General features: G+C 42.2%; 1 protein-coding gene across 2 annotated transcripts in view; it reads left to right on the top strand.

Annotated features, from left to right (window-relative positions):
- ZCCHC14 (zinc finger CCHC-type containing 14) overlaps nt 1-10,547 on the top strand; it is a 38,125-nt gene that overhangs the window by 18,139 nt on the left and 9,439 nt on the right. For both annotated transcript variants that reach the window (XM_053270617.1, XM_053270619.1), the window contains exons 3-7: nt 4,034-4,107; nt 6,888-6,959; nt 7,205-7,314; nt 9,644-9,738; nt 9,844-9,898. In XM_053270617.1, coding sequence (XP_053126592.1) covers nt 4,034-4,107; nt 6,888-6,959; nt 7,205-7,314; nt 9,644-9,738; nt 9,844-9,898 — 406 coding nt within the window. The remainder of the gene's footprint in view (nt 1-4,033; nt 4,108-6,887; nt 6,960-7,204; nt 7,315-9,643; nt 9,739-9,843; nt 9,899-10,547) is intronic.

Here is a 10,547-nt window from a genome sequence, read left to right as displayed (position 1 = left end):
GCAAAATTAACTTTTAAAATAGCACAAATGAAGTTCAGAAATTCATTCCTGCTTTTCCTAATCCAGTGAATCTCCCCACCCCACTTCCCTTTGTTCACCACCTCAATCTTGGAAGATCTAGCTATCCCATGTCCAATTCTGTTGGGTGTGTTGTGGGTAACTAAAACTCCTGTGCTAACATTTAACTTCCACAAAGGAACAGTTCCTCTGCTCCAGTGTTCACATAGCAGAGTGAAACATTAATAAGACCATGTGACTTGGTTTCAACTTCAAGGCCCAAGCTGTCAAGTATGACTGTCCTCTTCCTCTCCATCTCCCATTTGCTAAAACGTTTTTACTTTGAGGTACAGAAAACTCTTCTCCCTATATTTATGTAAGGAAAAGAAAAGACTTTAAGGGTGTTTTTTTTTTTTTTTTTTTTTAAAAACAACCCCAAAAAGTTTCTCTTTAGACATCGGTTCCGCTTTCTCACTAACACAACTCTCTAAGGAGACAGAATTGCTTCTAACAATGCTCAGGGCTGTTTGTGGAACAAGTTAATGTGTGCCAGAAGAATCTTGTGTTTCTTGCATGCCAGGCGTTAATGGAGTAAAGCTTCAGTCTAAAGGTTTCTGTATAGTCATCTTAATATTTAATTATTTTAGAACACAGTGGGTCATGAAAGAGGGGGAGGGGGAGCTCAGCTGAGCAGTTATAAATGGAAATGGTCTCGTTAGCATTTTCTTCAAATTGAGTGATCCTGTGAAGGCCTTGTGGATGGCTGAAGTATTCCAGCTATATTTCTAAGCCTGTAATGGCGTGTGCTCTATAGAATGTAGACTGGCATGGTTTCTTTCTGCTTCTCCTTGTGTTGACAGAATGAATTCTCTAACGGTTCTTTACTGCAGAGTACTGTGTCCCAGCCATGCATTGCCGAATTCATCCTCCACTTGAGGATGAATTCTTGAGTCTTGAGGCCAGTTGATGTGACCTTTTGGATGTATACCTGGCCTGATGGGTGCATCCATGATGACGCAATCACCTGGGCATTCCAACTTAGTGCAGTGTATCAGTACACAGTACTCACTGGTTTCAGGGATGTTGGTGGCAGCACCATATTGAATCTCTGTCTATACCCACTGTGGACTGTTCAGCTATTGGCTTCACCATGAAAGGACCACTCACTCAATCGGTGGTTGGCCATGCACCTAGATTGTGTGTGAATCCCTCTTGATTCAGTCTCTGGTTAGGTTTTAGGGGAAGGTGAACACTTGTATCAAAGTAACATTAAAGATGTTTGACAGGGTTGCAGACATTGCTGGAGTTCTCGTTTATTGCATTAAGTTGTGCCTCCAATGTGTGAAGTATGGACCAGATAGCGCAAAAAGGGAATGTCTGTTTTCTTGGATTTTAAAATGTGTGTGTTGGGGAGAAATAGCGTGTTAAGAACATTAAAACATGGTGTCTTGGCATAATACTCTGCTTTTTAAAAAAGGAATAAAATGTGTTTAGCTTTTCCAAGATACGTTAATATTCATTGTGCAAACATGGCTATTTTAAAACACATTCCTTTTGGTTTTGCCTGCTGGCGTATTACCAGCACACTAAGAAGACATCTTCAAAACCTTTGTGTAAGCACTAACTTTTTTGGTGTTGTCTAGCTCCAATTTAACAATATATGATTGTTAAATATTCCTCACATTGTGCAGAAGCTTACTCAGAAGTAGGAGCTGGTTACATCAGGGCTTGAAGTGGTTGTATAATTCTCTGCTGCAATGTTCCGGTAAAAAGGAACAATGCATTGTGAGTGATGTTTCCTTTTTGGAAAGTCTGCTTGGAATTCTTTTTCCATCCTGTTTTCAGTGCCAATACTGTGTTCAGTGTTTTATAGAACACTTAACTGCCATCCTTGCTTCAAGGTACTTGCAACTCCAGCTCTGCACCAACTACCAACTGGTGTTTTAAAATCTTTCTGTTTAGAAGACGTCTCTTAATAATGAGACTTTAAGGAATTCCTCCCAGAGTTTTTGATTTCTGGAATCTTTGCAGAGTTCAGTTCTGACCCACTTCAACCTGAGAAGTCATAACTGGTATTTCCTGGATGTGACTTTATTCCACAAGTGCATATATTGTTCTTTGTTGCCTGGCTATGTTTCCATTAACCCTAGATATAAAGATTAGTTAAATCTAGATGTGGGGGCTGTAGCTCAGTGACAGAGTATTTATTTTTGCATGCAGAAGGTCAGTCCCTGGCATCTTCAGGTGAGCCGGGAAAGCTCCCTGACTTAAACTGTGGAAAACCACTGCTAGTCAGTGCTGACACTTCTCACCTAGAGGGACTACTGGCCTGGTTCAATAAAAGGCAGCTTTGTATGTTCCAAATCAAAAGCCTTCATCTCTGACCAGCCTTAATTTCAGAAAGCAGTGCAGGATATGACTTCTGAAAAAAGCTTCTGTTTAAGTCATTCAGAAAGAAAAAACAAGCCATTTTATGCTTGATCGATGAGTTGAGAGTGGGAGGAGATATTTGTCTCTCTCTCAGCAGGGGAAAAGGGTGACAATCAGTGTTTATATTAACATGTATAGAAATGTTGTCTTTGAAGTTCAGACTACTATGATCTGATATCTTGGCTTTTGAAAATACAAGTCTAGCAGCTGCCATTCAGTATGTGTACAGCTCTTCAGCTGCTCTGTGCATCTCTGCTTGGTGATAAAGCAAACTTCCCTAGAGGAAAGGGCTAGAAATTCCACAGGAGCCTTTGAAGAACTAATGAGTCAGGGAATGCTGCTTCCTGAGGAGAACTGAAGTTTGAGTAATGGTTCAAACATATGTAGACCCTGGTCATTTAGGGCAGATAAAAGGAAATTGGGGATCATTAAAATCTGGGCTTTCTCTCCCTTTTCCCTTCCACAGCCATGAGCAGCAGTCCCCCAAACACAATTGTATTTTGTTTTGTAAGCAGCATTTTCACATAACCCACAATTGTCCCTATGTATCCACCAGAGGTACTTGCCATGTACACCTTCCTACAAGCCTTGGCTAGTGGTGCAGTGAAAGTGGTCTGAAGTCCATGAGAGGAACTTTCCTTTTCTGAGCTGCTGAGGGGAGTGTGGGAACTGGAAGTTTAGTGGTTTATCAAAGGCAGGTGTTGGGGGCAACAGTGAAACCAATTGTGGCAGAGCAGAGAAGGGAGTGCTTGCTTCAGGGGGAGACCCCCTGGGTTCAAATTCCCACTGAGCTATAACTGCATGGTCTTGGGGCTGGTCACAGAAGCAGGGTCCATGATGGGGGTGGGGAAGATGGGAGGAAGTGAGTAATAATGCCTGCTCTTTCACCCACCCCACCCTACCCCATCCCCAGTTGGCTGACCCAGGAGAGAAAGAGGGAGACACTTCTGCTACAGCAGCCCACAATGATTTCCTCGACTCAAAGTGTGGTCTCCTTGTCAGTAATGGCCTTGGGAGGTAGGCAGCAAAGCTGGGAAATCACCATTGCAGGAGAACTTCACTTAAAAGGCAGGAGAGGGGGCTGTGCTCAGGCTTGGGGCTTTATTTCCACACTACTGCCCAGAAGAGAATTATGAGGATAAAAAAGGAATGAACCCCATGGATGCTGCCTTGAGCTTCTTGGAGGAAGACTGGGACACAAATGTTAATATTTAAGAATCACTGTTCTTTTGCACACAGAGAGAGAACCTGTTTTAAGAATTGTACAGTTCACAGAAGAAAGCTATAAAATAACTTCCACTTGCAATTCCATTTTTCCTGACTTCTTACCAAAGAAGTAGTTTCCCCCTCCTTTACCTTGTAAGAAGGCAGGGACAGTGGCATTCCATAACATACTTTGGGAGTCAGGATTCTTTTCTTTGAGGCTTGCAGGAAGTAGCCCTGCAGTCAAGGAGGAGATGGGTTTTATCCCACGCTGCATAATCCACCCAAGCCACACAGAATGGCTGCTCTCTGGAGCTGTTCTGAAGGTGCCCCTCTGGAAGGGAGGGCATTGATGTGCTTGCTTGTGAGCATGAAACAGCTCTCTTTCTTTTGTTTCTGACAGTGAGTGTTGAAAAAGTGGAAATAAAGGGATTATCGCACAAGAAGAATGATAGGAACACTGAATACTCCTTTGAGGTAAGTTTTTGAAGGATTTTTATGCTGGAACTTAAATGTGAAAAGGGGCAGCCTCTGGGGCATGCCACAGTCCGAAGGCTCAGTGTTCAGGAGCCTTGAGGAGACTCCTTCCCTAGCAAATGTCTTTCTCCCAAAGATCTAAACAGTCCTGCTCAGCCACTTTAATTCTGGTGGCACAAAAAATGTCCCCTGCTAACTGAGCAAAGAGGCACCTTTCTAAAAAAAAGCCTTGCATGCGTAAGAGGGTGATTTAAGTGTATGTTAAGGGTGCTTGAGTGAAAATAAGACTGTGCTCTATAGTTCTATGACTATTTATCTAGTTTGGGTCTGCTCAACCTTGGCCCCCCAGCTGTTTTTGGACTACAACTCCCATAATTCCCAGCAACAGTGGCCAATAGCCAGGGATTATTTGAGTTGTAGGTCAACATCTGCAAGAGGGACGAGTTGAGCAGGCCTAATCTAGTTCTTCAAAGCTTGCCTCCTGACTGGGGTTAGGCCATGCACAGTTCAGTGGCAGGGAGGACTGACAGGTGTGAATTAATTACATGCTAGGTATTCCTTTAAAATACACTGAGTAGCATCCAGTCTAGTCCTTCTGTGAGCAGAACACTTGCACAAGAGGAGTAACTTTTGCCAATTCCACCCCACCTCACCTCCCGGGCACAAGTTCCCTGAGAGTTGGGTTGCACTTGTGTAAGTACAACTTGGGATGCTACCCAGAATCCACACTTTAGACTTGTCTGTTTTCTCCTGGTAATAGGTTTGCAGCCAAGGCTGACTCGCTTGGACTGTTGGGGTTGAGGAAAGTGTCCCCTGCACCCACTTCGGTCCTGTTGTGTCCTCTCTAATAGTAGCGGTCTAGGCAAACCTTATTGGTCCTCATTCACTTACAAGGGTCTGGAAGGGCAGCTGGGTGTAACCTAACTGAAACATCATGCTGTAGTTCTAAAAGCTCTGGAGGTATAATTTTGAGAGCATTGTTTGTTCCTTCCACTGTATAATTAGAGTGATTTTGTGAGTAGGAAATGATCAGCAAATCCTAAGGTAGAGCTAGAAATGGTCTGTCTATGCTCTTTGTTTCTTGGCTTTGGTGAAGTAAGTGTGCGGATGAGGAAATTCCTTAGTTACGTAATGTATTTTGAAACACTCTTCTCCCACCAGTACTTTTGGCAGCATCCTTGGGACTGGGACTGTGTGTGTGTGTGTGTGTGTTGTATGTGTGTTTGGTTGTCATTGATACTAGTGTTATGTGGAAAGATTGCTCTTCTTTCTTCCCCCCACCATTTTTTTTAAAGTATCAAGGCAGTCTCCTCTTGTTTCCCCATAAATCCCAAATACTTCTATATACTCCAGATTAAAGGATTCAAATCACAAGCGCTAGAAACAATTTCCTCTTGTGCATTAAGATTTTCTTAGTTAAATCTGTAAGCCACCATTTAGTGATTCTTGGATGGCATTAATACAGGTATTTAATATGTATGTTACACGTATGTAAGAAGAATGCTGACTGTGTTGACATGGCCAGTTTTGAGGCTTTGTCTGTATTGCTCCAAATTTATATGTCAGATACTCCAGCTTGTGTTCTGTAGGAGTTGACACACAGACCCCGAAACGAGACACATGCCAGCATCTGTAATGGCCTGCCCTATTGCTGTGATTGTAAATATTGTTGGAAGCAGGGGTTCCCAGCAGGGGGTGCTAGTACCCCTAGGGGTACTTGAAGAGCTCCCAGGGGGTACTCGGAGGAGCCCTAGTACTGGCTCCCCACACTGCAGCTTTACAATTTGTTCCCTATCTGAGGATTGCGGGCTTGAAACTGACATGTCCCTAGCAATGTGACTGCTGAAGAAGGAGGGAGGAGTGTGAAGACCCTCCATCTCTGCTCCTGATTGGCTGGCCAAATGCTGAAGTTCAGCGTACCCCTTCCCTCAGCCTGAGTGAACGTTTTCAGAAAATTAGCACTAATTACTCTTATTGAAATTAATAGGACAAGTCAACTTGTCCCATGAATTTCAATAAGATTGCTTAGTGTGGATGTGAGCCAGTGACTGTAGTAGCTTGTCGCCCTAACTTAAATTTATTTGTGAGTGTGTGTACACAAACTTAAATGTTACAGTTAAGAAATAGGCTGCTCCAGTCACTGTCTCACATCCAGATTAAGCTTAATGTTAAGCAGTCTTATTGAAATTAACGGGACAAGTTGACTTGTCATCTTCATTAATTAATATTACTTATTACAATGAGAGTAATAAGTAATTCCTCTTTAAGCGAGAGTAATTAATGGGACAAACTGTGTGCAGGCACACAGACAACTTCAGTGGGGTACCCGAGCTGAGGGTTTGCAAAATAGAAAGGTTTGCAAACACATACACTTGTTTGAAAGCCAGGGTGGGGTGCAGTGGGAACCCCTGGTCTGGACCATCATCATGGGATGGTATATTTTATGGAGTAAAGAAGCATACTTTTTAACTCTCTTGTATATTAGACATGAGGATACTAAAAGTATAGCCACCACTTATATTTAATAACTTGCAGGAGCTGGCTGCAGAACTTGTCCGTGTCTGTTGCAGTGGTATTACATAGGACTTTGCCCTTGTGAGAAAGATAGGAATAGTAATCTTGGAACAGAAAAATAGAGGTGCATTGTGGTAAAGATGGTCTAGGCTCCCCTTTCCCCCCCTCTCGCTGTGTGAGAAAGTTACTGAAAATCCATACTAGCAAAACCAGCTCTAGATGTTTATGATGCAAGTTAATAAAACTGTTCTCTTCTGTTCCCAAAGGTCTTATGGTCCGATTCTTCAGTGACATTGGTAACAAAATCTTCTGCTGAAGTGACTGAATTTATTTCAAAGGTAAAAGACTAAAGGGAGTGGTGAGTCTTTTTCCCCCTCAAGGGTGTTTTTTGTTTGACACTTCAAAAGCATCCTGAAATATATTTTGGAATAGATAGAGCTTGTCCAATGTGCAACTACAAGATAGATCCTGCTTTTAAATAAATGATGAATACATACTAAGTAAATTATTTTCCCTCCCTGTCCTTACTTCCAGTTGCTGCATTTCAGCTTCAAATCAAATCTCTTTTCCCCCCTCCCTTTAGTTATGTCAGCTATACCCAGATGAAAACTTGGAGAAATTCATTCCTTGCCTAGCTGGTCCAGATTCATTTTATTTGGAAAGAAACCATATGGACCTGGAATCGGACCTTAGGTATGCTTTGGAAGCTTCCTCTCCTAACCTCTTCCCCTCTCTGCCATGTGACCAAGTCTGTGGTATTGGGCGCTCAAGTTCTTAACATCAAGCCTGCCAGGTACCTTGGTCAGATTACTGTCCCCAAATATTGTAAAGCTTTTTCATTAGCCTGTTTAGATGCATTGTGTACAACTGTGCTTAAGGGCAGTTGATTCCGTGTGCAGAGCGTCTGTGTCTGTGTAACACAGGAAGTGTTGCAACAAGAGCTTATTCTTATTATACTGCAATTGTTATAACGATATTTGTAGTTATTATTTGCTGCTTTTTAAACAAGATTATCCAGGGTGTTCTGATAAGTTTTATGCAAGCTACCTTTTTTGTGTGATATGAATGATATGTTTATGTGTAGCAAAGTTTTGTGTTACAGCAGGGATGATTCGACAGAAGATAAGTTGGCTAGAAAGTTGGTTACTATATTTTAACTGTCGTGTTAAACTCTCTTATTAATATTAGGTTAGTATTTAGTTTTTCTTCCTTTTTCTCTGGTCTGTGATTGAAATAAAGACTTGTTCGTTCATTCATCCCCTCTCTGAATAGAGGAAAAAATGAAGGGAACAGAAACCTGTTTGGGCCAAATAATTGTTGTTTTTGCAGTTGGATGTGCATGTAGGTCTTGCTCAAACTATGTTCAAACAAAGGTCCACTAATGTGATTCTCATTTATCTTTATGGTAACATTTTCCTCAGTGTTGTTACTTAGTACAAATTACGGATAACTGTGCTCCAAGCCCTAGAATAGCATCTCTAGTACCCTCTAGGCCTGTCCCTAGCAGTTCCACTAATTGTTCCCTCCCCTCTTATGCTGTCGCACACCTTTTGTGTCACACAAAACTGCTACCAGTCACTGCTGCCTCTTTGTGGTATCTGGGCCTTTTTAACTCCTAGAAATTGCAGGATGCCAGCCTTACCTGAAAACAGTGATGGGGATGGACTTCCTGGAGAGCAAGATTTAATGCGGAAAGATGAAGTTTTACTGTGGCTGTAGAAGCACAAGATGCTTGTAGGAAGGTGTACATGGCGATTTCTGGGCTGCACCTTTGTAGAGCCACATGGGCAAGGAAGGATATTTGGGCCCCTTAAAAACAGAGGTGCCAGATGGAGTAAATCAAATAGTTCCTGTGGCACAGGGGATTCCCATCCTTGGGTTCCCAGATGATGTTGGACTACAACTCCCGTCATCTCTGGCCACAATGGCCTTTTGTGGTCGCATGTCATCTGGGGACCCAAGGTTGGGAATCCTGCCATGAACTGGGTTGTAGTCTGAGAGCTACAGTTCAAGGTTCCCTAACCACCCGCCCCTCCCCCCCCCACTTTTTTTTTTTTGGCCATCACACTTTTTCACATATCTGTGTTTAGACTTCAAGAAAGTCTCCCTTGAGTGTTTGCAGTGACTGACAGAGCTGCCCATGGAGTTTTCCAGGGCTGAGGCAGAAAGTGTGTGCTTCTGAGTCACCAAACCAAATCATGCCTTAACATTTTGTTAACCTCTGCTAAGCTTTGAAGTACAGGTTTCGTTGACAGCCATGATGTTATGGAAGAAATCACTTGGATGTTTTCCTGCTGTCTGTGCTTCCTAGGCACTATAAAGGGCAACAGTGTTCTGGGTTTGCAGGACCTGTTGTCATGACCATGCAGTGATTGCTGCTTCATAAAAAGCTGGAATCCAGACTTTTCTTTAAAAACTGGATTCACTACAAGTTTGAGACTCCAAGACTGTACTGCCTGCATTTTTCATGTTAATGATTTTCACATGTCCCTGATTATTGTAAAAATAATGCCGCCATCATGAGATCTTTTGAGATTGCAATTGAGCCAAAGGTTTCAGCACAGCACAGACAAATAGACTTGCCAGATGTCATTATTTAATATGACCATTGAGGTTTGTTTTGTTTTTAAGGGGAAGATCTACTACAAAATGGCAGAATTTCTCTACTTTTTCCTGAAACTGAACTATGGAAACTGAACTATTCTACAGAAATTAGCAGATACCTCAATAGGACGTGTTCTTGTGTCCTTTGTAACAAGAACTGTATGTTCCCTTGTTGACTTCATGTCCATGCTCTGAAGACTGATGGCACCTTGGAGCATGCACGTATGGTCAAGGAGAGACTGCTACTACTCACATATTGCAGACATGACTTGCTATTTTTCATAATGTAGCCTTTGTGTGACACTTTAGAGTACTGAAATTTCCATTTTGGTGTGCCTCTGTTGAAATCTGCAGCTTTAATCTTATAGTCCAGCACAAAGAAAACATTACTCTGTTGAATTTCCCCTCTTTTTTACAGGTATTTGGCATCATTACCTTCCCACGTCTGGAAAAATGACCATGTCAAGAAATTTTTCAGCACTTCATCTCACTCCCAACAACTTCAGAGTTCAAGTGAGTTTAAAGATTCATCCCCTCACCCCTACCCTGCTAATGAACATGTTTATGGATGTTTAACCAGTCAGTGCCTGTCCAAATATCTGGCTTCTTTGTTTTTAGGCCCTGGAAATACTTCTGTTTATAAAGTAGGTACTACGCTGGGTGCTTCTGGAAGGTGAGATTAATTCAGTGCATGTATATATGATGCAGAGAAGCTGTAGAATATTGTTCAGATTCCTGTGTGCATGGAACATTGTACTTTTCTTCTTCGATGTAATTTGTTTGGATTGCTCTTATCTGCAAGTTCTTGCCATTGCTGATGTGATGTTACCCGACTGTTTTGACCAATATTGGATGGTCCAGTGATAAATTCAAAGGGCCAACATCTGTGCATGAAAAGAGCTGAGTTGCCATTGAAAACTCACATTGATTCAGTTTTGATATAGCCTGTTCTGCTTGTGTGGCTCAAATGGAATAATTCTTAAAGCATATTTGGGGACTAGAACTGATCTGTGGTGCTCAGGTAAACCAAGCTCTGTGTTTCCATGAAAAAGGTTCATGATAGAACTTGCAGAATGATTGACTGTTGCCTCTCCATAATATTCTTGCTTCATACTCCTTTTTCTTGAATAGGCCTGTTAGGCCAGCAGTTCTTAACCTTAAGCAATTAGGGCACATACGGCCTCATTCTCCTTAGCCTTCAGACTGTTCACAGCTTGGTTGGCACTTAAGAAAGAGGTAAAACTATTCTGGATCCTGGGGTGCGCATGGGGATGAAACCGTTGCTTTGGAGAACGTATGGAATTCCTATTTGTCTTTTGGGG

Source organism: Hemicordylus capensis, chromosome 9, assembly GCF_027244095.1.
Source record: "Hemicordylus capensis ecotype Gifberg chromosome 9, rHemCap1.1.pri, whole genome shotgun sequence".
Taxonomy (NCBI): domain Eukaryota; kingdom Metazoa; phylum Chordata; class Lepidosauria; order Squamata; family Cordylidae; genus Hemicordylus; species Hemicordylus capensis.
The sequence above is the reverse complement of the archived record's forward strand: the minus strand, read 5'-3'. Positions and strand labels throughout refer to the sequence as shown.